This window comes from Metarhizium brunneum, chromosome 5 (assembly GCF_013426205.1).
Source record: "Metarhizium brunneum chromosome 5, complete sequence".
Classification (NCBI taxonomy): Eukaryota; Fungi; Ascomycota; class Sordariomycetes; order Hypocreales; family Clavicipitaceae; genus Metarhizium; species Metarhizium brunneum.
The window spans coordinates 1562670-1587062 of NC_089426.1; the positions used below are offsets into that span (position 1 = coordinate 1562670).

The 24393-nt window shown below is 53.0% G+C and overlaps 10 protein-coding genes across 10 annotated transcripts; 4 read left to right on the top strand and 6 right to left on the bottom strand.

Moving 5' to 3' along the window:
- Positions 1–152: 152 nt before the first annotated feature.
- Positions 153–1244, bottom strand: G6M90_00g085640 (uncharacterized protein; the record flags this gene model as incomplete). The annotated part of the gene is made up of 3 exons (XM_014685636.1): positions 153–326; positions 397–750; positions 879–1244. The coding sequence occupies 3 exons, from the start codon at positions 1242–1244 to the stop codon at positions 153–155; spliced, it is 894 nt and encodes a 297-aa protein (XP_014541122.1).
- Positions 1245–2491: 1247 nt separating this feature from the next.
- Positions 2492–3913, top strand: SAT4_7 (Satratoxin biosynthesis SC1 cluster protein 4; the record flags this gene model as incomplete). The annotated part of the gene is made up of 3 exons (XM_014685637.1): positions 2492–2686; positions 2770–3248; positions 3334–3913. The coding sequence occupies 3 exons, from the start codon at positions 2492–2494 to the stop codon at positions 3911–3913; spliced, it is 1254 nt and encodes a 417-aa protein (XP_014541123.1).
- Positions 3914–4520: 607 nt separating this feature from the next.
- Positions 4521–8416, bottom strand: G6M90_00g085660 (uncharacterized protein; the record flags this gene model as incomplete). Its single annotated transcript, XM_014685639.2, has 6 exons — positions 4521–4787; positions 4915–5218; positions 5323–5348; positions 7444–7486; positions 7555–8108; positions 8174–8416. The coding sequence occupies 6 exons, from the start codon at positions 8414–8416 to the stop codon at positions 4521–4523; spliced, it is 1437 nt and encodes a 478-aa protein (XP_014541125.2).
- A 927-nt stretch (positions 8417–9343) lies between these two features.
- Positions 9344–10991, bottom strand: afoB (Efflux pump afoB; the record flags this gene model as incomplete). The annotated part of the gene is made up of 3 exons (XM_014685640.2): positions 9344–9996; positions 10330–10485; positions 10547–10991. The coding sequence occupies 3 exons, from the start codon at positions 10989–10991 to the stop codon at positions 9344–9346; spliced, it is 1254 nt and encodes a 417-aa protein (XP_014541126.2).
- A 1060-nt stretch (positions 10992–12051) lies between these two features.
- Positions 12052–13978, bottom strand: himD_3 (Transcription factor himD; the record flags this gene model as incomplete). The annotated part of the gene is made up of 4 exons (XM_066131275.1): positions 12052–12677; positions 12762–13033; positions 13089–13310; positions 13386–13978. 4 exons carry the CDS (start codon positions 13976–13978, stop codon positions 12052–12054), a joined length of 1713 nt encoding a protein of 570 aa, XP_065987276.1.
- An 834-nt stretch (positions 13979–14812) lies between these two features.
- G6M90_00g085690 (uncharacterized protein) lies at positions 14813–15445 on the bottom strand (the record flags this gene model as incomplete). The annotated part of the gene is made up of 1 exon (XM_014685642.1): positions 14813–15445. The coding sequence occupies one exon, from the start codon at positions 15443–15445 to the stop codon at positions 14813–14815; it is 633 nt and encodes a 210-aa protein (XP_014541128.1).
- A 1186-nt stretch (positions 15446–16631) lies between these two features.
- Positions 16632–17288, top strand: G6M90_00g085700 (uncharacterized protein; the record flags this gene model as incomplete). Its single annotated transcript, XM_014685643.1, has 1 exon — positions 16632–17288. One exon carries the CDS (start codon positions 16632–16634, stop codon positions 17286–17288), a length of 657 nt encoding a protein of 218 aa, XP_014541129.1.
- Positions 17289–18927: 1639 nt separating this feature from the next.
- Positions 18928–19762, top strand: FMP32 (the record flags this gene model as incomplete). The annotated part of the gene is made up of 2 exons (XM_066131276.1): positions 18928–19271; positions 19333–19762. The coding sequence occupies 2 exons, from the start codon at positions 18928–18930 to the stop codon at positions 19760–19762; spliced, it is 774 nt and encodes a 257-aa protein (XP_065987382.1).
- A 790-nt stretch (positions 19763–20552) lies between these two features.
- G6M90_00g085720 (uncharacterized protein) lies at positions 20553–21794 on the top strand (the record flags this gene model as incomplete). The annotated part of the gene is made up of 4 exons (XM_014685645.1): positions 20553–20596; positions 20685–20899; positions 20956–21359; positions 21453–21794. The coding sequence occupies 4 exons, from the start codon at positions 20553–20555 to the stop codon at positions 21792–21794; spliced, it is 1005 nt and encodes a 334-aa protein (XP_014541131.1).
- A 623-nt stretch (positions 21795–22417) lies between these two features.
- SAH1 (Adenosylhomocysteinase) lies at positions 22418–23836 on the bottom strand (the record flags this gene model as incomplete). The annotated part of the gene is made up of 2 exons (XM_014685646.1): positions 22418–22866; positions 22936–23836. 2 exons carry the CDS (start codon positions 23834–23836, stop codon positions 22418–22420), a joined length of 1350 nt encoding a protein of 449 aa, XP_014541132.1.
- Positions 23837–24393: the final 557 nt, after the last annotated feature.

Genomic DNA, 24393 nt, shown 5'->3' on the forward strand with positions numbered 1-24393 from the left:
ACCCTCACAGGTAGAGACAGCCTGGGGTTGCGAACAGCTCAGAGCATAATAATGGCGAGATTGTTTTGGAGTCTACGTAGATATACGTATATAAAGGAAAGTTCTCGGGCCAATTGTAGATCAAACAAGCTCGTATCTACGGAGTATGTCATCTAAGAATACGCCTTGACCATGTTCAGCAAGGCTTCATCAACTTCGTTGGGATTGGTGGCATTCAAGTAATGACCACCGCCCTCAACAAAAGTCAACGTCGCCTCTGGCGCACTCGTAAACAGCTTAATATGCTCCTTGGGCACAACATCACCAAACACCGGATCCTTGGCACCCTACGCGTCACTCGGCGTCAGCGGACAAACACAAAGATCCAAAGATCTGAGATGAATGATTGAAACATACCTGGAGCCAGTGGACGGGACACTTGACATCTCGCAACCGGAAGAGCAAGCCATCTCTCTCCAGCAGACACACCAAGGCCATGCGCAACTTCCTGCGCCCCTCATCCCCAGAGTAGACCTTCTTCAGAGTTTCGTCCCAGAACGACAAGATCTCTGGCGGAACAGTTCCCGAGAAGCCCAGCTGGGCAACCATGCCACGCCACACCTCATCCACGACAAAGTCAGGAGTAGGCGTGGCGCTGCACCAGCTATCATAGAAGGGAAGAAGCTGGCTCTGGGGGTCCCAGCAGCCCTTCTCTCGGGAAGCAGCTGATTCGGAGTCCATGGAAGTGCCGAGGGGAAGCAGCCCAAGGATCTAGGAATGGTTCAACTTGATTGTCACATCTTGGCTGCATGTTGTGATTTTCTTTCGTTTTGGGAATCAGGAATGAAACGCTGGCAAAGGAATAAAGCGGACCTTGGACGTGGGGAGACAAAACATACCCTGTCTGGAGCCAGGAGGGCCATGCGAACGACCACCCATCCGCCCTGGCTTGTTCCGACGGCGAAAGCCTTGTTGACTTTGAGCGCATCCATGATCTGGAGGGCCATGGTGGCCGTGTCCCAGTATGTGAAGTGCTCCGAGGCAGAGCGTGTGGCGCCATGGCCGAGGGGCTCAATGGCAAGCAGGTTGACGGCATCCGTCAGCGTCGTGTTCTCAAACTGGACATTGTAAAGCGAGGACGTGGTGCACATGGAGTTGATGAGCACAACGGTCGGCTTGGTGGCATCGATGGCTCCGTCGGAGAGTCGATATCCAGCGTCGATGCCCCCGAGATGTGGGACCTTGATGGTTGTGGTTGCCGCCATGGCGATGCAGGAAATGTGACGGAGGAGAAAGAAAAAAGACAAGAGGTTTCGTTGGGCAGGGCTTCGTTCTTAATGATGCTAACTGCCGCCCTGTGAAACCAGCACCTCTTTACCGAATCCGGCGACCTCGGCATGCATCCCTGATGCTATACATACATGACAGAAAACGTGGCCAGGCCTGGCGACTTTATCTAACGGCTAAGCATCTCGTGGCTTGTTGGCCGATCCACCATCTATTGAATAAGATTTATCGAAGCCCGTGGCGGTTGCAGGGTCTCTTACAGGGTCTGAAGTTCTGAACCAAGGCAGGCTTCGGACCACATTTCCTGTCTTGTACAACGTTGTACGGAGTACGTCGACGTACATATTGTGGTGTGGCAGGCAGGCACATCATCAACCCTGCACAGTGCCAAGTGCGTTCTTTTCTTGGACGGACGTGGTTGCCACCAGATGAAGGGGGTGGTGCCTCATAACTCGACAGGCTCTGGAGGCAAGCCATGACTAGTGCTGCTGCCGTCACTCCACTTGTTGCGCCAATGTGATATTACGACTAGTATTTCTCTCTCATTGATCCTAATCACGGGAGCGGACGGCACGCACCGCTAGCGGCACTGGACAAGAAATCAATTGGGTTTGGTCGTTTTCAAGTTGGCAGCTAACTGCCGGCGCAGGTGGCTGCATCTTTGCAACCAAAGTGTGCCATAGCCGGGGGATTATACATATTACTGCCATGCGGGACTTGTAACTACTACCTTGGACAACTGGGCAGGCAGACAAGATATCAGCATAGACTTGAGTTGGCTGGGCCGAATCCTGGCATATGTATGTCACCAAAAGCGGATACAACTCCCATCCTGCCACGAACAAGCTGTCCATCACGCTTGGCCCGCTATCCCGACTTGGGCAGACAAAAATGATGTGTCAAGCCTCCAAATATGGGTCTCCCGAGCTTCCATGGTGGTGATAGGTGACGACGATCCCATGGCCGCCAGGGACCAAAAGTGCTCTAGTCAGTCGCTCAGGGGAGGGCCGGGACGAATCCAGGTGCCGGTTGACAGGCAGAAATATGTATTGTCCCTACGGAGTACAACGAGGAGTTTTGGGAAGGGGAAGGGATGGAAAACGGCAATGTGGTTCTTAACATAAAGCTGGGGCTATATTACCAGACAGTTTCATTTGTTCCGTCAAGTGTTGCATTCTCAGGATAACATCACATTCTGGTGTTGGTTACCCTTGGATGGCAACTGATGGCATCTGACAACTCCCAGTCCAAGCTGCCTGGGCTCCCGGGCTATGATGCACACAATTTGCAGCCGTGGACTGTGCAAGTCGTTGTTGCAGTGACAGTCCTGGCGCTGGCGGCCGTCGGACTGCGTCTTCTCAGTCGTCACATCAAACACCAGCAACTATGGCTGGATGACAAGATGATCATGTTCTCCATGGTGAGCCCGCAAACAACGTTCTGGCCGAGGCATTTCATTGCCAAACATGTACGGCTAACTTTCACATCGAACCCCTCCTTCAGGGCTGGAACCTGGTTGTTGTAGGCTTCATCTTTGCCATGTATTCGTCCGGGATGGGCCTGCATGCCGACAAGGTCGACCCGGCCGACATCGTCATGATGGCCAAGTGGTTGGTCGTGGCCGAGGTTCTCTATGCGTGGAATCTAGGCTGGACCAAGATGAGCTTGTTGCTCATGTACTATCGCATCTTCCGCCTGCCGTACTTCAAGAAGATGGCCTGGGTCGTCGGGGCCTTTGTCTGGGCCTGGGTCATTTGCATCACCTTCTTATTCATCTTCATCTGCGTACCGGTTCAGAAGTTGTGGTATCCGCAGATTCCCGGAAGATGCATAAACCAAGTCGGCACCTGGATATCCAACGCCGCCTCCACCATCTTCACCGACCTCGTCATCCTGCTGATGCCCATTCCCCAGATATGGAAGCTCCAGCTGCGGAAAACCGAGAAAATCGGTCTCACACTCGCCTTCAGCCTTGGTTTCTTGTAAGCCCCCCCTGACTTCACCACTTCTCCGCCACGCTCTGTTAAGATGGTGTTACCATTCTGACATGATTTGTCCATTTCGCAGTGTCGTATTTGCGTCGGCCTACCGCACAAGCGTCCTCTTCACGTACACGGCCAAGGACCCGACATACACACTCGCCCCCACGGTGGGATGGACAGCCATTGAAATGTCGGCCGGCATCGTGTCGGCATGCCTGCCTACCCTTCTCCCCATTGCGCTTTGCTGCGCGCGAGCGTTCGGCTTCACACGAACCGCGAGTGTGCCCAGTAGGGAGACCAACGCTCCGCCGACATTTGGTGGTTCCGGCGGCAACAAGACCAAGTTGAAGAGCGGACTGAATACGTTGACCAACTTTAGCACCCGGGACGGCGATGACGATGGTCACCAAGGCGAGGAGAGCCCCTTTTGCCGCCTGCCGGACAACGCGGAATCGGAAAGCGTCATCTCGCACGCCGTGGACTCGAGAAGCGAAACCCCAGAGGCAGCGTTGGAGCCGAGCCTCCGCCCAGACATGAAGAAGGGGTATGGGCATTCTGTGAAAAGTTACACGGCAAAGGGCGGCGGAAGCCACGATGACGATATCCCATTACAGGGGATCCGGGTGCAGAGAGACTTTACGAGCTCAACATCGCGGAGACACTAATTTTGCTTTGAAAGGAGTGTTGATGGCCGGGAGTATGCAAATCGGGCCAGGTTTAGCTCGGCTGTATTTCTATTGTTCCGAACGATAACCCTGGCTTGATGAGTCTCATGGTGGCCGTTATTTGTATTTCAAGATGTACAATATATAGCAACCAAGTATTAAGCAGAAGGGATAATCGGCTGCCACGCACTATATCATGATATATGGTAGTATGCTCATGTATATTAGTCTGTAGTCGAATCGATCTCAAGACTATAATAAGAAGCCATCATTAACAAACCCGGTGCAGAGCTATCGCGCTCAATATTATACTATATTACAGTATATCCATATATACCTCTTGGTGGGCAAATTCCGCCAGACTATACCACCATTGAAGTAGAAACGTACATCTACGCCCTAATTACAAACTAGCTCCCCGTACTTGCCAAATTTTCATCTCCGTCTTCCAGATCCATCACCAACAGCCGCACCTACTCGTCTTTCTTCCCATTCAACTCAAGCCGCACCACGACCCAACTAGGCACCTCTGCGATACAGCTCCCAGAAGCTCTTCATATGATTAACCTGACCGACAGTAAACTCCAGCACACAAACACTACACCCATCAGCCGCGCGCCCATCCGTCGCTGTCGAAGGCGTCAGAGCCCCGGGGCGCCCACTGGGGGAGCGTGCAGCAGCCCAGGACGCCGAAGCGTCCTATGGGCTGCTTGGATAAGTACAGGTTGAGGTCGTGGTAGCGGCCCTTGCGGAGGGCCTTCTTCATCGCTTCTTCCTCGACGCCGCTGGACCAGGTGGCGTTGATGGTGTGGTCGAGGGACTCGAGGACGAACCTGATGCCGCTGCTCGCGAAGCCCTTGTTCAGGGCGTCCATCTGGTCGTGGATGGCTTCTCGCCACGGGTGGCGACGAGGGCATTAGTTTCTTGGACTTGGGTGAATCGCGAGACGGCGGAGGGCGTGTTTGTATTCGATTGTCCAGACTCTAGAGAGAGGCACTTACTGAGGCGTAGCCGCTGTCTGCCGTGTTGTTTGCCGCAACGATGTGGACGTGGGTGCCAATGACGATTTCCGCTGCGGCGAGCTCGCCTTGAGAGGTGAGGGAGTATTCTGCGGCGCGTAGCTTGCTGGATGTGTCTAGGAACTGCTTGCTGGGCAGGGCGTTGCCACATGCGAACTCAACGGGCTCACTGGTGGGAAGAGTCGCGAGAGCGAGTGCGGCCAGACTGGCCAGGATGGCGGATGTGAGCATGGTCGACTTGAGCAGAGTCGGGGGTCTTGGTACCACGGCGCTGTACAGTGATTTACTGCGGGTTTGTAAGGTCAGTAGCAGGATGTCCTTGTATATCTTGTATGCAATGACATTCTCTAGTATACTTGGTGTATTATAGAATAGATGGTGATGGCATACCTTGCCTGGTTAAATCCTGTTTCTGGCTGTCCTTGATCAGTATATAGGAGGCAAAAGAGGCTATCGAATAAAGTATACTAGATACGACTTGGCAAAGTGAGAAAGCATTTGTGGTAGACATATCTCGAACTCTTTATATCTTTTTGCACACGCCAACACTCAGAATTCTCTTCGGGATATCCCGTATACACGCAGGAATTCGTTGTAATTAGCGACTTGTCTTTAGCAACACAGCCACCGTGCCTCGTTTATAAGCCAAGACTCTTGAGGAAGATGATGCCAAACTCCCAGTCAACCCACTGCGCCGTGCTCTCTGACAATTGCCCAAGTACCGGGTACGAGACGCAAAAGCTATCTCCAATATCCTTCGATTTATCGTACAGGCCCCAAAGAAGGAGGCCAGCCCCTGCCAGACAGGGATTTCATCTTCAGTTTACGCACTGCTTTCTTCAATGGACGCAAATCTTCATGACCATCTCTCAAGCACCAGGCGGCGGTGGGAACGGATCTGTTGGAAGTCCATGCATATCCCCCCTATTCTTGTTCGTTTTGTGACCGGGACGGAGAACCAGGTGTCGCGATAGCTATTAGGTTAGACCAATGAATCATGGGGCCAAAGAATCCAGAAAAAGCGGCCTCAGCCGAATATTTCCATGTGCCAACTTCCAAGTGTACTTTGGTTGTTGAGTCCTGACTCTAGGACGCCCCGTGTCGGCAGAGCCTTGCCGCCCAACTCGTCTAACGGAAATGCTGTCGAGACACCACTGTCAGTCCGAGGAAACCAAATACCGTGCCAAGAAAACGCACAACCGTTGAAAAGTGACAGGTCACAGAGTCTGCAAATTTTCCGGGGTGAAGATTCGATGCCCGTTTCTCCAGACTCGACACGGGCCGGAGTTGGCCCTCCGGCTGCGCCAGTCAGTCATTGTACAACTTTAATTCACGTACAATCCATCGAAACATGATGGGAAACTCCACAGGCAATTTCCGTCCCGTCATTAAGAGTTGCCGGTTGACGTTGAGCAGAGGAGCTTGTCCGCGATAAGTCGGCATGCTTTAGACACTACTCTGCAAACGGCACAAGAAACTTTTGACGTACATCTGTATAAACAACCTATACAATTCGACTGGCCTTTAGCGTTCCGCCCGATAGAGAGGTTGGCCTGAGCTTACAGATAATGGAGGTCATGCCCGGCATTGGGTCTCGAAAGTTGACGAGTCGACCAACACAGCCAACGCGTCGGACGCACTTATCCGCCACACCTTTCCAGAATAAAGTGCGTTGCTGGCTTCCAACAGGCACTGTGCATGAACCCTTCGTTCTGCCGAGATTTGCTGTAGATGACGAGTTGAGCAACGTCTTACTTTACTCGGTGCGTTTGTCAGAGCCGTGTTTCTGGAAAAAGTTGTCTCTCTAGTACTCCGTAAACGCCGTTGATATCATCTGTTTTGACAAGATGGTGTCTTGCCAAATGCCACAATGTATCTGTAGAGCGCCGGGAAGGCCTCACCGGCACCTGGGGTACGTTCTCGATGGCAACTCCATGTCCTGACCTGGTTCGACGTCCATATGGACGAGTCTGCTACAGTCATAGTGGCTGGCTCGAAAAAGAAGGAAAGAATCTAGTCAAGTTTCATTCATAACAACCGCCACAGGGTGAAGATCAAGGACTGGCGGCAATTTGCTTCGATGCTTGCTACCTGCGTACCACGAGCTATGCCTTTACATCTCGTATGCGTTCCCAGGCAACATCAATGGACTGGACAGCCAGCTCAAACATCTCGTCAGACTTTGCGATTCAACACCAAACCTCTTATTCACGCTACGCCACGCTATTTCTGCCACACCATGCCCGTTTCGCCAGTCTTCGCCGCCCCGATGCACCGTCCGCTTCCACTCACGCCTCAACTCCAATTCCGCCATCAGCCAGGCAACTAGGGGGATATATACAGAGGAAGCCAAAAAGTCATCCAACCCGACCACCAGGTACCTGGCGACCGCGCGCCATGCTACACTACAACATACCATCACAACACCACAGTATATCAGCGTATACACATTCAATTAATTGACGCGGTTGACCACCCAGCACTGGAGTCACGGTACCTCCACAGACTGACCATGCGGCTGATCTGGCCTGGAGTGAACTCGGTATAGCAGCGGCTACTCATACATTAGCACAACTCTCAATGTCAAGGAGTCGCAAAATGGGAAGCCTAGGAACAACTTACTCCTGTCTGTAGCTCATGTAGTTGTGCAAGGGGTCCGAACCAGGCAGCGACGGGCAGGTATCAATGTTGGAGTTGGCGGGACACTGATAGTCGGACGCAGTGCGAGGTGCGACGTGGGCAGGCGTGTCGTCAACCTGGTCGCCGCCAGAGGAAGCCTCGCAGCCGCCCTGAAACGTGTGGAACAAGCCAAACCAGTGGCCGACCTCGTGCACCGTGACCTTTCCTAGGTTGTTGCTGCCAAGGCTGCCCCCGGGCATGCTGCCGAACTGCATGACGCAGCCGTCTCTGATGAAGCTGTCGGATCCCGGGCGGGCGCCCTGCACGGGGAAGTAGCAGTAGCCTCCGATGCTGGCGCTGCCCTGGGGCGCGTTGAGGTAGTAGAGGTTCAGGTCCTTGTAGGAGCCCTTGCGCAGCTCCCTCTTCATTGCGACCTCGCTTCTGTCGTTGGCCCAGGCGGCGTTGACGGTCCTGTCAACGCCCTTGAGGGTGACGGAGAAGCCGGTGCCGGACAGGCCCTGGTTAAGCACGTCAATCTGCCTTCGGACAATGTCGTCCTATGTGTACGAAGAACACGGCCTGTTAGTTTCGTGTTGGCCAAGCCGTCGTTGGTGCTACTTACAGACACATTCCCTCCTTGCGGGGTCCCATCCGAGGATATAATGTGGATGTAGGTGTCTACAACAACATTGGCTTGGGCGACGAGGCCTTGTGTGCGAAGTTCCTGCTCCTGGAGACGGAACTCCTTGACGGCGTCGACGAGCCCCTCGCTCGGCGGTGGTGTACCGCACACGTCAAGGGGTTTGTCGACGGCGAGCGCCGTGGTCAGCGCAACAAGGCTTGAGATTGCAAGACTGTGAAGCATGTTGTGTAGTTTGGCTACCCGTGATGGCGGAATAGCTGTGAAAGATGGCTTTAGATACGGAGCAATGAATCCTAGCAGATGGAGCAAGCTAGCAGCTTTGAAGCGAGAGTGTCGGACTGTTGAGTTGGGGGTTGATTTATTCTCGAGAGGTTGCGATATCTAGCCCTTTTATCTTATTGATCGAGGCACTGAGATAATGACTTGCCATGAAAGGCAACTCAACCTTCTATCCACATCTTCCGGATGAATTGACATATTAGGAAGATCCAAGACATCGTCAACTGGGAGCTGCCTCGAGAGCTCCATGCCGACTGCAACAGAGAAACGGGTTCCCTCATGGCCTAGAATCGTGGGCGTTGGATAATATAGTCTATGGCAGGATATATCTGCCCCAGCAACAAGTATACACTGGTATACTGTAGCACAGCGCATCATAGAGCGTGATAAACCAGGTACCTCGACTGGCTAGATATCTTTTGCCTCCCACTGTACTTGAACATTCGGATCTACTACCGCCAAGAATCAACTGCCAATTGTGGACGTAGCAACATCCTATGCCAAACCGGCGACCTTCCCGAAGTGGAAAGTCAACGAGTCTTAGTTTTGTACATAGTAGGCCCCGGGGATACGAGCCAAATCAAGCAGAATCACCCCGGCACTTGGCAATTTAAGCTTATAAGGCAATGTTGACACCCGTAAACCAATGGACGAGATTGCTGCCACCTCCTGCATTGGGAAGCATGGTTTGATTGTTTGGTTCGCGGGTGTCCACCCCCGTGATTTTTCGTAGATCTGTGCCATATTTAGCCACCCTCCCGTGATTGTGCTTGTCAAGTCGCCAAGAGATTTTAAACGCTCCAGCAGGAACCGGGATATCCAACGCCAAAGGGGCAGGGCTGGCTAGGGGGGAAAGGCGCCGGCTAAAGCTCAGCTCAAGTGCTCGCGGTCGATGTGATGAGTGACGGCGGCTTCGTCCCCCGCAAACGAATCACAAATCGGGCAGTTGACGGCCACGTAGCTTACCACGGCATCTGGACCGTGGTTCGTATCTGGAGCAGCGTGATTATCCGACGGTAAAGGGGGCAGGAAATCTGCCAGGCTCCTGGGCGGAGGCTCAGAAGGGAAGTCGTCGTCGTTTCGGACATCTGTATACCGGTGGGTGAAACGCGACGGCGCATGGGGTCTGGAGGAGTTCTCAGAAACCTCAGGGACTGCTTCTGAAGCAGTGCCCATGCGCTGAACTCGTCCGACTTGGCCGTTTCTCAGGCGCACTTTGATGCCGCGTGGGTGGTTGCCTCGAGTGAGGAGCTGGCTGACCACGCCGGCGGTTTCCTTGCCAGTGGGTTGGTCTTCTTTCAGTATGATGAAGACGGAGGCTCCTGGGATGACTTGCTGGACGGTAGGGACGGTGCCCGCCGCCTGTTGGGGCGTGGCGGGTGAGCCTCGCGACGAGCCTCGCGATGGAGGACCAGGGCCGGGTGCATTTTGTTCGTCCTGGCGCGGCGGACGCGGTTGGCGATTTCTGGGCCTGTTCATAGCAGACCACAGGAGACGGTTATCCGGATGATTAAGTCCTGCCACTGGAGAATGTTGGTAGAGGGTGTGTAGCTTGGTAAGTCGACGGCGTGGACAATTGAAGCTGTCCCAACTAAAAGCTTTGGCTAGCTGAACACCCAGCTCCATTCTTCTCCACATCCTAACCCTAACCCTAACCCATTGGTTGCCTGGCGTGTCACAAGTGTAGATGCACCAGGGTTATCTTGATTAACAACAGAATTCGCATGATGAACTATGGGGCCACAATGGACACTGTAGTTGCATGTATTAATTTAATAAGTTGGATGTATTAATTTAATATGCCATCTTTACTATTACTCTTCTTTTATGTAAAGCGCTGTATATTAAGAATATACCCATGGACGGGATAGTCCTCGCCACCTCCCTCTTCAGCGTGCCGTTAAAGATGGTATTTGCGATGGCGATGAACATGGCTCCGCTAAACGTTTGGCAAAACACCATGGTAGCCGTGGCCATGCCAACCAACCGCGCAGGCGTATTGGCCTGGGTCGCTATGAGTGCAATTTGCATGCCCGGCCCGCATCCGGCACGAACAAAGACCTCGCATCCTACCCATTGCGCGGTCGGGGTGAAGGGGTCGAGAGTGGCGAGCAGACCGCTGCCAATGGTGACGATGACGGCGAAAGCGACGGCAAAGGGCAGTTAGTGCCCTGTATGCTCTGGAAGCAAATCGGCAGGTAATAGCAGTGAATAGCAACACCATGGTTAGGCACGCCGTCCAGATTTCCCGCTTGCGAATAATGACCAGCGGTATCATAGCATTGTCACCTGCCCGCTTCTCCCGGCACACGAAGACACCAAGGGTAGCAACGCCACCTACCAGCAGGGCGATGACAGTGGCCGAGCTGCCATATTCGAGAGCGAGCAAGGCCGTGATTGCCGAGGGGGCGAAGAACCCGAAGCCCGGGAGGTCGAAGTTGTGCCTGATGATTGTAAATGCGCCGTGTTGGAGACCGGCGCTCGCCGGGCCGGCAACTGCTCTGCCGAGGATGAACATGGTTGAGGGGCCGGCGATGTCGCATATCAAGGACCCAATCTGGAACAAGAGCAGAAAGTGAGAAATATCCACTTCCAAACCTGCTAACTTTGTCCGCGATTTACACACCATCTCGAGAATAATTGTACCTTTGTCTTGAAGCAGGTGTAAAATCTGCCCGAAAGGGGTTGAAGCGACGCACTTACAAGTCAGTCACGTCCAGCCCCCCGTGTAAGTCCCACGGGCACATACCTCGATAAATTATACGCAGCGCCGTACCACCCGACATCAGGCAGCGAACGAAATACATAGTGATTCGTGTAATGGCGTTGTTAAAGTCGGCCGCAGTTTCCATCTGCAATCCTCCCTCAACCACAAACTGAGAAGTGATGGACATGTCCAGCAACACCACGAACGTCGCCGGCGTTACGGCCACCATCAAACTGGACAACTTCCATCCATGAACGTACTCCACCCCCAAGTCTTCTTTCTCCTTCGCATCAGCTTCCGTAAACAATGACTCCGAAGATGTCCATTTCCGTCGAGCACTGCTCTCGATCTTTCCATCGTGCGCCGGGTCAAACTCCAGTGTCGGCAAGGTGCCTAGTTGGAATTTTTCGTCCAAGTATTCCGCAATGGACAAATGAGCGGGAACAGGTTCCTGAGGGCGAGAGTTGCCATCAGATTAGTTCTTGTGAGGCCAGCGGCCTTGGCTATTGCTTTTGGAAGAGTCTGCAAGGACCTTCCGCCGGGATCGAGACGTTCTTGCAGAGATGAACTATGCACGGGATATGATGGGATGCCGCGTCGAGTCGTACGCTTTGCGACGGAATCCTTGCGAGCCCGGTTTCCTCTGTGGGGATGTAGCAACTATTTCATGGCCAGTGGAAGGCTGCATGCAAGTGAGATGGGTAGCGTTACCCATGGCGAGAGGCTGCCCTCACCGTGATACGGACACGAAAGATCACGTCTCAGCCCAGGGCGGACATGGCAAAATGACGAATACTTCAAGTAGGCGTAAAGTGACCATGTCCCTTTCATGCTTACTCGTGGTATCATGTAGAATTCGTCCACAAATTCTTTAGTAGTCCCATGGCCCAAATATATCCGACATCCAGCTCATATCGCTCAAGTCCAGCCCGGCGGTTGGGTCCGCCACGCCGTCAACAATCAAGCCCGCGTGCGCACCCGCTTCATCCATATCGTTGATCGCCGTATTGACCACCTGACCCTGGCTCTGCGGCGTAGGCAACGCCACCTCGCGGAGGTACGGCGCCAAGATTGGCTCCCACGAGTTTCGCAAGTTTCGCAGAATCTTGGCTCCCTTGGTGAAGAGCGTGCCATCATGATCATCCGTTCTAATTGGGTACACCTCATCCACCCTGTAAAACAGCTCAATTGTTTTGTCCAGGAGAGACAGTAAGTCGGCTGTGCTTTTCAAAATGTCCTTATCCCAGGCCTTGTCCTCGGCAGTGGTCAGTCTGTAGAGATTAGCCTGAATATGGGACATTTCCACATACGCCGCAAACGGTAGTCCAGCAACCTCGGACGCTGGGATGGCAAAAAAAATGTCGTAGAATGTCTTTGCGTGTCTGGTGCAGGAGTACATGCTGTTAATGCGAACTGACTCGGGGATGCCTTGCTCGGTGAACAAGCCAATAGAGTGGACGAGGCTTTCTGTGCAGTGAAGTAGCAGAAGAATATGGCCTATTGAGAGTCGGCTTGCATTAGCTTCTGCCGTGTGATGGGCTTCGGGTTAACATGAAAGGGGTTGCTGAGGGCTGAACGCACGATTGTTGGCCAGGCGATCTGGTAGCTGGCTGCGAATTTCGTTTAACTTTGATACCAAGCCCTGTTTGAAAATGTACGTTGGATTTTGGTTGCTCTCGTTTATTTTTCTGCGCATCAACTTTTGGACTTCTTCTCCAACAAGTTGGATCTTGACCATGGTGACGAGAACGGCATCTGATGAATACTCATTCTCGCGTTCCACGACTGCTAGGGAATCGTCCATATGAGCTGTCCAAGCAAGTGTCTCCATTTTCCCGATGAATGACGTGGAGCTGCGTTGTTGTGAGCACGCATAACTGAATGACTGCAAAGGGTTTCTCAACTCACATTGATATTGCCAGCCAGAGACCGAGTACGACTCTCCGCTCCTCCATGGTTCGCACTCTGGGCGGTGGAGGGGGGCGGGCACTCCATATCTTGAAATACATGGTAGACTGTTGCTCTTCAGCAGGGGATCTGGTAAGTCCCATGTCAAATACAATTGACTGTGCCAAAGTCGCATATAATATTAAGAATGGCTTCATTCCGGGACCCGCATTCATTGTTGCCCTGTTACCGGCTCAGTTAGACGGAGCCGCCGACAGCTACAATCAACAGCCTAGGCTTGTGTCAAGTTAGACTTACCACGTTAGAAAGGCAACCAGGCCTTGTAGCATATCCATGCTTCGATCCCCTTCAAAGACTAATCTATCGGCAACTTCTCGCCGAATCTTTTCCCTCAGTATACGCTGTTGTGGAACCGACATGGATGTCAAGTTCATAATACACGTCCACAGAAATGGCTTTTCTCTTTGCAGGGCTGCAGCCGTCATCTCCATGGGTATGTGCATGAATGGCATCGCCTCCAGCCACTGTCTAAACTTGGCAAAATAAGCCTCGGCTTCCTCTGGGGTTGGTTCTGGCCGCCTATCCGCCTCACTAAGGGTCGATGTATTCCGGCTAGGTGACAGACCCGATGTGATACACTCATGAGTCGCGCATAAACTGGCTTTTCCCTGTGCTTGTGACCGAGTTGGATCCGCTGTAGCGGCGGCCGCCAACGAGTCCAATCGACTGGTAAAAGGCTGTGAGGGTGTGTTAGATAATGGGGTATAAGAGTGGTTCATGCGTGTCCCAGATTCATGGGTAGCTCTCAACATTGAGACCAGGTCTTCAATCTTCTCTTCAAGTTGCGCAGTACGTGAAGATGTCGTCCTCTTGGCTACCCGCTTCCTCATCGTGTCAATCTGGTGGCAATCCTTGCCAAGCCGATGACATCTTTCACAGCTACCGCCCCCGGACCGCAGGATGCATCTGCATTTTGCCCGAGAACAGTTAGTACATGAACGGCCGTACCCGGCAGGAACACCGTCGGCGGAATCCTTTCCAATAGTTGTAGGTGCCATTGGCGTGAAGCTGTTCCGGTGATTCGACAGCCAAACCCGGCCGGGGCGCCGTTGGTGGATTTGAGCACCACAGCAATTGAAGTCCGGTCTTGTATGGTGTTGAGCAAGTTTGTCACATGGGGTATAGATATGGCCGTTATTCAAGGCATGGAGTTGAGTCGGAATTGAATGCATCTGAGACGTGCGGTTGGGGGTGTGCTGTTAGACTTGTAGTCCGGAATTGAGATGCCTCTTGCTGCGAATACCGCGTCATCGCTGAGTCAGCCATGCTTTGCCGGCGCAATGGTTGGACTTGTGCGGAGTCTACGTGCGGTCGGGGTTTAAGGAAACCCGAAATCCGAAAAAGTTGCCTATTTGGGCGGCGGTCCCCTCAATGATAAAGTTCATAAGGTTGATAAAGGGGTCGCGGCCTCAAACACAACAAGCTAAACTAGGATGGGAAATCTACGGACTGCGCAAATATGGAAGGGGAGGTCACCAATAATGTGCCAGTTACATAGAAGGGTTGCTACCAATAACATGCACAGCAATCGGTCGATGTGAACTTGGACATTCAACCCTCCTCCATGCAGAGACCTCTATTCGTCCGAGTAAAGATGGACGGTGATTAGCTAAGGACGATCAAGATTTCCGTCTTTCACGGGCGTTGCAGCTACAAGAGCAGACCTACAAATGAAGCTCGACAAACTCCCAAAGCGTACCTCCATCTCTTTCTGCAAAAAGACCGCTACCGTCAGCGCGAGCCGACAGTTGCCAATGCGTCCACCATTTTAGGGCCTGAATCCAGTAGTAATTTCCCTCACGCCTATTGACCGTGAAGCTCTCCCATCCCTCGTGACGATGGCTTTTGGCATAGAAATCCCACCAGAGATCATGGCCTAGGAAGCCCAGCTCAGCAACGTTCTGGAACCCTTTGAAGCCATTCCTTTCCGTGCACAACCATTGCCAGTGCCCAGATATAGGCTTGTCAAAGTTCACGGCGTCTATGTCCTCGAGATGCAGATGGCCATTGTGGCACACCAATGCACGATTTTGGGATTTGTCGATGATGAGGAACGTACTGTCTGCCATGGGGTGAGAAGTACGAGTGACACGGAGTGACCCAAAAAGGGCGGTTGAGCTACCCTGGCCATCCCCGGAGGCCTGAGGCTGGTCGTACGAGAGCTTGTCCAGCCATCCGTCCATCGCGGAGTGGTCTGCGAGTGATGCGGTGTCAGTGATGGGCGTCGGTACGCCGTTACCAGTCGCGGAGCTCGTGGTTGTCGATTCAGCATCGCATGCGTTGGTTAAGCCAGACATGTTAAACTGGCTTGGGTTGTTGGATTATGAGCCTGCAACGTTCGAACAGAACTGGTTGATGTGAAGGTGCAACTTCAAGTCGCTCGTCGAGAAAGTTGTTGTGCAATATAACTACTCCGTAACCCCCACGATAATTGCTTTTTCCTATGCGTAGATGCCTGCGACCCCAAATAGCTGCCTTGGCTTTCGAGAGCACCAAAAGCAGCTTCCTGCATTTTTGAACCCGCTGTGAGATGTTGACACCATCGTGTCCCGGCACATCTTGTTCAAAGGGGTATCATTGTCTATTGCGCTCGCGAGGCTCTTCTTCTCCAGGGCCTTTTTGATCAACTGTCCATTCAGGAATCAAATGAATCGTGTTTGTGCCATTATAAAGCTATTAAAAAGACGAAGACCCGCGGGGCGAGCAGCACGGAAATTATTCTTTCCACCCCTCATTATGGAACCAAGAATGTTATATTAAGCTTTGATGCCCTGAGTATTAACTACTTAAGTAGCGAGCTATTAACAAGTAGCGCAAGGAGTGGAACAGCTTGCCAACCAGACGCAAGAAGTGTAACGTTGTCACCATTTCTATTACCTTCAATTATATACTTTTTATTGAGGTTGAGAAAGAACTCAACGCCGCAGCCTCTGCCGATAGCCTGCACAGCCTGACACATGGTAATTGCCGATGACATGTCACACGTCAACGTGGCAGCAAATCCAATACTGATGTCCAGAACCCCGCTTCAAGCACTGCAAGTTCCACGGTCAACTGGTAGTGAATTTCGACGTGACACAAACAGATCCGTTGGGGAATCTGGGTTACCCACAGCTACATGTATCCATTGATCATCTTGGGTAATTGTAGGTACTACCCATTGAAGACCTAAGCCCTTATCCACCTAATCAATTATACGTGATAACTTATTGATACATATCATGGGTAGTTACGATTACCCATCATATAATAGGGTACCCACGGATAACCCAAGTATCCTATGAGAAAATGGATAGCCCACGCATAACACAAGAAAAACCTGGATACCAACGAGGCACCCATTTTTACACCTTGACCTTACAAGCCCAACAGCTGCCCAACATCACTCATAAAAAGCTGCTGTTCACCATTCCAAGAGTCTGATCAATCTGTTCAAGTCCGTCTGGTAGATTGCTACGCGGTCACGCTCACAGTATCCCAACCATGACATCGAAAACTGCTCGAGTTCTTGCCATCTCTCTGCACAACCAACCATGGTTTGACGACATGTATGCCCCGCTTCTCACGGCCCTCAAGTCAAAGGCAGAGTTTCAGCGTGCTGAAAACTCGACGTCAGCCATTGAGTTTTTGTCACAGCGTCCAGAGCCCTCAGCCATACTCATTACAGACGAGGCCTTGACTCTTCAGGACAACATTTCCGTTTGGGAAGCGGTTCTGGCTTATGTCCGCCGCGGAGGCACGGCAATCATCATGGGCCTCTTCCCCTCCTTCGTTAAGAGGGACAGTGTGAAGCCATTCTTCTCCCGAGCAGGTCTGGACTGGGGAGTTGGATCCTACCACAGGACGACCTTGGCATTGAACCTATCCGCGGTTGGGGTGGCCAACACACAGACGCTGCCGCAAAGATACAGCCAGAAGGCTGTGTTTGTGAATAACGTCGCAGCAGAGGAAATGTGGTACAAAACCGACGACGGCTCAAAGGTTCAGTCAAGGGTCTTCCCTTCAACAAGTGCAAAAGTGGCTGGAGAAACCGCCGTGGCACTGGCCAAGGTCGGGGAAGGAAAGCTGGGCTATGTCGGCGACGTAAATGCCGAGGACGGGTCGAATTCGGTCGTCCTTGCCATGTGTGGATTGCTGTAGCAAAGTCTATGATGGTCGGAGGGATAGGTCGCGCCTTCACTTGCGGGAGCACTATGAAGGGGTCTGGTCGGATGTAATTTTGAGTTGGGCAATGGCCAGAAACACCTTTACATCATTTGCTTTATTGACTATTGTAGCCGCATCTAAGATGGGCGCACGAGGAACTGGGTAGGTGAATAAAGACTCATTCCCCGATATTCTCATGTAGACGCGACTTGGAGGTCTAAATTAATTACATGCCCATGTCCGTTGGCAGTCAATTAGTTGGATATGGGGGGACCATCCGTCTCTTCATGGTCTACTGACATACCGGACTACTTCATCGTCCTGCGGCGACGTTGAAAGACAGTCTGGCACACGATGGATTCCGTCTAGTGCAAAAGAACTCTACGACGGCTTTCTCAACCATCATCTCTCGAGAACCGAACCGGAATCAGGATGCCACGGAGTATTTGAAGATTTACGTCGATGTAGCACTCCTCCCGAAGAATGCTCATGGTGAGAGACTCGGCGTCAGTCTCATCGCCGTCGACAGCTGGTTCAACGGCGGTGGTCAGCCAAAACAAAATTCCCTCTTCACCCTTTGTTTTTTTTTTAAAAAAAAGACTACTTACATATATCAAGGCGCCGTGAGAGGGCATCCATCAGGCAGTCAAGCAGAGCCGCCACAACATCTCACAAGGCTGTCTTACGCTGCAGGCGATAGTCTAGAGACATGGGGCCTGTCTCATCGCCTTCGAACTCGCTGTCCACTTGTTGAACAGCTTCTGTTGGGACTGTAGCTGGAGCTGCTGAAAGTCAATGTAATTTTCGCAGGCATTCGAGTCGCCGAGGCATTTTTTAAATAATTCGTCACAGGCTATTCTCTTGTCTCTCAAGAGAGTCTCGAGGTGGGCCGTGGGAACTGGAGGCGTGGTTTCGCACATGTTTGGCAGGATGTTATTTTCACACACCTATATCTTGCTTCATCAAGATTATGATGCATGAGTCGGTATTGCGCCTTGTCCTTGTCGCAGAGCGGACTATTGCGTTTATATAGACTTCTGTCAATGCCTCCTAGCCGTTTGAAGTGAGCGGGAAGCCTTTGTCCCATCACTCGGCTCATCTCGGCAGATTTCGTTGGGCACAGGTATCCTGTCTTCCTGCTCAGCTGAACTACTAACAGAAGTCTCCGTCTTATAGTAAAGCTGTCACTTCAACAAAGACGCATCTGTGGACAAGTTGCAGATCCAAGTTTCACACAAGCCGCACGTCAATAATCAATATATGAGAAATATTCATAGAAATTCATGACCGCGTGCCCATTGGTGATATGGCTTGTCAAAAAGTCTCGAGCGCCCAAACCGTCCATGTAAAAATGGGAGTGTAGGGTATAGGGTCAGCAGTGTCCACTTTTTTTCTTTGGATGCAGGCCCCAGTGCAAAGCAATTAGACCCTGTTTACGGAGTACTCCGTGCATGCAGTCTACTTACATAACACGCAGCCAATCATGAAACTCCCTCTTGCCCTGCTTAGGCCGATACGTTCCGAACGCTGTTTGAATTGCGCCCTACAGACTAACTTCTCAACCTGACCAGCGACTGACTTTTCGCAACAATCCAAGCTCTCTGTGCCACGAACCGTAGCCACGTCGAGCTTCATGGCCACCGAGATGCTACCGCGATTTCTACTGCCCCGGCTGAGCTGGAACGCACCACTCACTGCCTCCCGCGCAACTCGGCCATTTGCCGCCCTGCGAGCAGCCAGCACCGCTCCGCCATGGCAGAGCTCCCTGACAAGCTTCAACGGCGAATCGTCGCCTCGACGTCCATCGCCGGCCAAGCCCAGCCCGGTCCTTTCTCGTCTTTTCCACGCGACCGCCCAGCGACAGCGGGACCACCACTTCGACACGCTCAAATTCGTGAAGCGGTTACAAGGGGAGGGCTTCACAGAGGAGCAGTCGGTCGCCATGATGAAAATGCTCAACGATGTCATTGAAGAAAGGTGAGCCGCGGACACACGCCGACCCCGTAGATGCCGCAACTCCTGACACCAGCGCCGGCAGCATCCAAAACTTGACCCGCACAATGGTCCTCCGCGAAGACGCCGCCAAGGCAACGTACACCCAGAAAGTCGACTTTGCCAAGCTCCGCTCCGAGCTCCTCTCTGCGGACAGCACCGAGACCAACACCACGCGCAGCTCCCACGAGCGTCTCACAAACGACATTGCCAAGCTGAGCAGCCGGCTGCGCGACGAAATTTCGCGGACCCAGGCCAGCGTGCGGCTCGACTTGAACTTGGAGAAGGGCCGCATCCGCGAGGAAGCCGTGGGCCAGGAGCTCAAGATCAAGGAGACGGAGACCAAGATCGAGCAGGAGGTGGCGGCGTTGAGGGAGAAGCTGGAGCAGGTCAAGTTTCAGACGCTGCAGTGGCTGATGGGTGTTTGTACGGGTTTCGCCGCGCTGATGCTGGGTGCCTGGAGACTGCTCATGTAGGCGGCCGCGGTGACGGGACTGCGAGGGTTTCGTGCACAAGATTGCATTTGAGTTGCTGAGAGGGTTGGCGGAGTTGGCTTCGGCGATGGAGCATGGAAGAGATAGACAGCGACGCGAGTTGAGTGGTGCGCCTTTGGCTGTTGTACACGGCTGACCTGCCCGCCGGCAGGCTTTTCATATGTCATCAACAACGGTAAAATAAAACTAATTAAGCATATGCAGAAATTGCAGTCTAGCAGTAGGCTGCGTTGATATTTCTTCCGTGCACCTTGGCTCGGCATCTGGAAACTTGACCACGCGAATGCCTAAATATCCTACTTAGACACGGCAGTTCAGAGTACCCGCCACGGCCGCCGCCTGTATGCCCTCAGGCCTTTGAAAAGCCCTTACCAGAACAATGGATAAGTCGGTGTCACTACTCGTCGCACTGATCCTGCCGGCCCCTCTATGAAGTCAATGTCGCCGCCACGCACCCCTTCGGGCAATGTTCCTGGGCGTCCTTCGCCGACCCCCGCCATATTGAACCGGACTGCACTTGACGCCAGGGACGAGCTACCCCGCCGATGACGGAGAGGGCGCGGGGCTCTGTTAAACAAGGGCAGAAGAATCAATGCTTCACGTCATGACATATAATATGCCATTCCTATCTTATCTCCCAGTTTTCGACCTTCATGTTATACCTGATCCTGAAGCACACACCGATCAAACATCGCCGTATTCATAGTGAAAAGCAAACATCCTCCAGAGCAATTGACCCAGCAACACCATCAGCCCCTCCCCAACACTCACCATGACAAGCAAACCCAAGGTCCTCCTCCTAGGAGAAATCGAACAGTAAGCACGCCTGCCCTCCAATCCATTCCACCAGCAATACATTCTACATCTCCAATCGCAAGCAAGCCAAGCTCACCCCTTTTCCCAGTGCACACACCGCATGGTCCCAAATCGCATCCATCGCCACCGTCCTCACCCCCAAAGCCACCAACCGGACAGCCTTCATCACCGAATGCAAATCCGGCGCCTTCGACGGCGTCAGCGTCGCCTTCCGAACCTTTGACTCCTTCAGCATAACAGGCAAGATTGACAACGAATTATGCGACGCGTTTCCCAAGACGCTCAAGTTCATGTGCCACAACGGTATGACCGCCCCCTTTCAACTCCCTCACAAAGCCCCTCCTAACGCCCTCACCAAGGCGCCGGCTACGACCAAGTCGACATCCAAGCATGCACAGCCCACTCGATCCGCGTGTCCAACACACCCACGGCCGTCGACGACGCCACCGCCGACGTCACAATCTGGCTGCTCATCGGCGCGCTGCGCAACTTCCCCGTCGGCATGGCGGCCCTCCGCGCCGGCGACTGGCGCGGCACGACGCTCCCCAGACTCGGCCACGACCCGCAGGGCAAAGTCCTCGGCATCCTGGGCATGGGCGGCATCGGTAGGAACGTGGCCGCCAAGGCGCGCGCCTTCGGCATGGAGATTCGGTACCACAACCGCTCCCGGCTGTCGCCCGAGCTGGAAGACGGCGCAGAGTACGTCCCCCTTGAGAGGCTCCTGGCCGAGAGCGACGTCCTGAGCCTCAATCTTCCTCTAAACGTGAGTCTTGCCCATTAGTGAACTGTTTGACTTACCCCCCCTTCTTTTGATTTGCCTCTTGGGCCGTTTGGGCGCTGAAACAAACGGTCGTAGCCTCACACTCGGCATACCATCTCCACGGACCAATTCGCCCTCATGAAGACCGGTATTGTTATTGTAAACACGGCCCGCGGGGCAGTCATGGATGAGGACGCGCTTGTCAAGGCCTTGGATTCCGGCAAAGTCGCCAGCGTGGGTCTAGACGTGTACGAGGAAGAGCCCAAGATTCACCCTGGTCTGATTGACAATCCAAACGTGCTTCTTGTTCCGCACATGGGGACGTGGACAGTCGAGACGCAAACCAAGATGGAGGAGTGGACTATTAGCAATGTCAAGCTGGCACTTGAACAAGGTGCCCTGAAGAGCATTGTCCCCGAGCAAAAGGATATGGCCTAGATGTCATTCGATTTGGCGACAAAGGTATTGGTCCCCTCGGTCCTAGTGTACATATAGACAGACCCCAATGGCAAAGACGCAATTAGATTACATATAGCTCATTTCACAGATGGGACGATGATACTGGCATCTTGTTCAGCATACTAAGCCATCGTTGTGAGGCTTGCTGTTATTATTGACGAGACCAACTAACTTCTATTGGCCGCGGTTGACGGGCCTGTTTCCGCCAACACGCCTCGAATCCGAGACTTTTCCTTTCCCTTCCGATACACATTTCCTCTTAGAACCTCGCCATGGGGGGATATCATATCTAGCAAAAAGAGCCAACGCCATTTTGTTGAAAAAGCACATCTTTTTTTTGCCGCCTCCTGTCCGCCCAGCGAGATGAGTCCCCGTCTTCTTTATAAATAGGGATGAGGATCTCAGATAAGCAACAAAATTTCATCAAATATGAAAAAAAAAAACCAAAAAAACCGAAAATACCGAAACTCTCCCAACCTGTATGCCATGCAAGTTTATGCTGTTGAATCCACAATTTTGCCCCATTGCCGTGATTGAACAACGGCGCAAGTCGTTACACGTAGGAATCCAGTTGAAGGACCCTTGGGTATGAATACATTAAATTAGTAGCGGTAGATGTCACCCTTGAAAGGACCCTCAACGGTGAGGCCAAGGTATTCAGCCTGGACCTTGCTGAGGGTGCTGAGCTCAGCCTGGACATGGTCGAGGTGGAGACGAGCGACCTCCTCGTCGAGGATCTTGGGCAGGACATAGACGCCAACATCGAGCTTGCCAGTCTTGGCAAACTCAACATACTTCTTTCCGAAAGCCTCGTCGTTGGCCTTGTACAACATGATCTGGGCAAGGACCTGGTTGGTGAAGGAGCAAGACATGACGAAAGAGGAATGGCCGGTAGCACAGCCAAGGTTGACGAGACGACCCTCGGCCAGCAGGATGATGTGCCGGCCGTTCTTCATCAAGAAGCGGTCAACCTGGGGCTTGATGTTCTGCACAGAGGCAGCGTTGGCCTTCAACCAGGCAACGTCAATCTCGATATCGAAGTGACCAATGTCTGAGAGGCATGTCAGTTAGTGGCTTTCACGTATTCGGAGCGTAGGTCGGGTTATGACGTGGAACTTACTGCAGACAATGGCATCGTTGGGCATAGCCTCGAAGTGCTCGCCAGTCAGGATGTCACGGCAACCAGTGGTGGTGACAAAGATCTGACCAATCTTGGCGGCCTTCTCCATGGTGGTGACCTGGTAACCAGCCATGGCGGCCTGGAGGGCGTTGATGGGATCAATCTCGGTAACGATGACACGGGCACCCATGCCGTGCAGGGCCATGGCACAGCCCTTGCCGACATCACCGAAACCGGCCACAACAGCGACCTTGCCAGCAATCATGACATCGGTAGCGCGCTTGATACCGTCAACAAGGGACTCACGGCAACCGTACAAGTTGTCGAACTTGGACTTGGTGACGCTGTCGTTGACATTGATGGAGGGGACAAGCAGCTTGCCATCCTTGAGCATGCGGTAAAGGTGGTGGACACCAGTGGTGGTCTCCTCGGAGACACCAAAGCAGTCCTTGAGCATCTCAGGGTACTTGGTGTGGACAAGGCTGGTCAAGTCACCGCCATCGTCGAGGATCAGGTTGAGCTTGGCACCATCCTTGAAGGCGAGGAGCTGCTGCTCGAGACACCAGTTGTACTCCTCCTCAGTCTCTCCCTTCCAGGCAAAGACAGGGACACCGGCAGCGGCAATGGCAGCGGCGGCATGGTCCTGAGTGCTGAAGATGTTGCAGCTGGTCCAGGTGACTTCGGCACCAAGAGCAGTCAGGGTCTCGATGAGGACAGCGGTCTGGATAGTCATGTGCAGGCAGCCTGCAATGCGTGCGCCCTTGAGAGGCTGGTCTTGGGCGTACTTCTGACGGGTGGCCATGAGACCGGGCATCTCGTTCTCGGCGAGCTCGATCTCCTTGCGGCCAAAGGCGGCGAGAGACAGGTCAGCGACCTTGAACTTCTGAGCGGGAGCAGCCATTGTAGTGGTGAGGATTGTGGTGATGGATGGGAGGAAGGGGAGACTTGGATGGAGGATAAGGAAGGAGGAGGAGGAAACGGAGGGAGAGGAGAGGAGAATATAAGTATGAGGTTTTTAGGTGGTGCTGACCTGACCAAACAGTCGAGCCGGTTCCTTCAAGGCCTTCAAGGTATGAGGACGAGGGGCCGAACTCAGCCAAGCACTTGAGGAGGGTGGCGGGGCTTGGAGGGGTCAAGCGCCGCAGTCAGAAACTTCAGTCAGACCTCGCCTGCACCAGTTGACAAGTGTGGCCACAGACGGCCCGCTGGTTCGCTGGTTCGTCGGCATCGGGCGGTGTGCGCCGCTGCGCAACCCACCAGACGCCAGTAATGAGGGGCAGCCATTCATTCATTGATCAATGTTGAATTTTTTTTGAAGAAGCGGGGCAAAGCTCAAGTCTCGCAGCCAGCTGCTCTGAAACCTCACTTGTGTCCCCGGCAACGACGCCACGAAGGCCGATGAATGACGCGGTTCCCCATCCCATATCAGTCGTTGATCTGTCGAGACTTGGCTTTCAT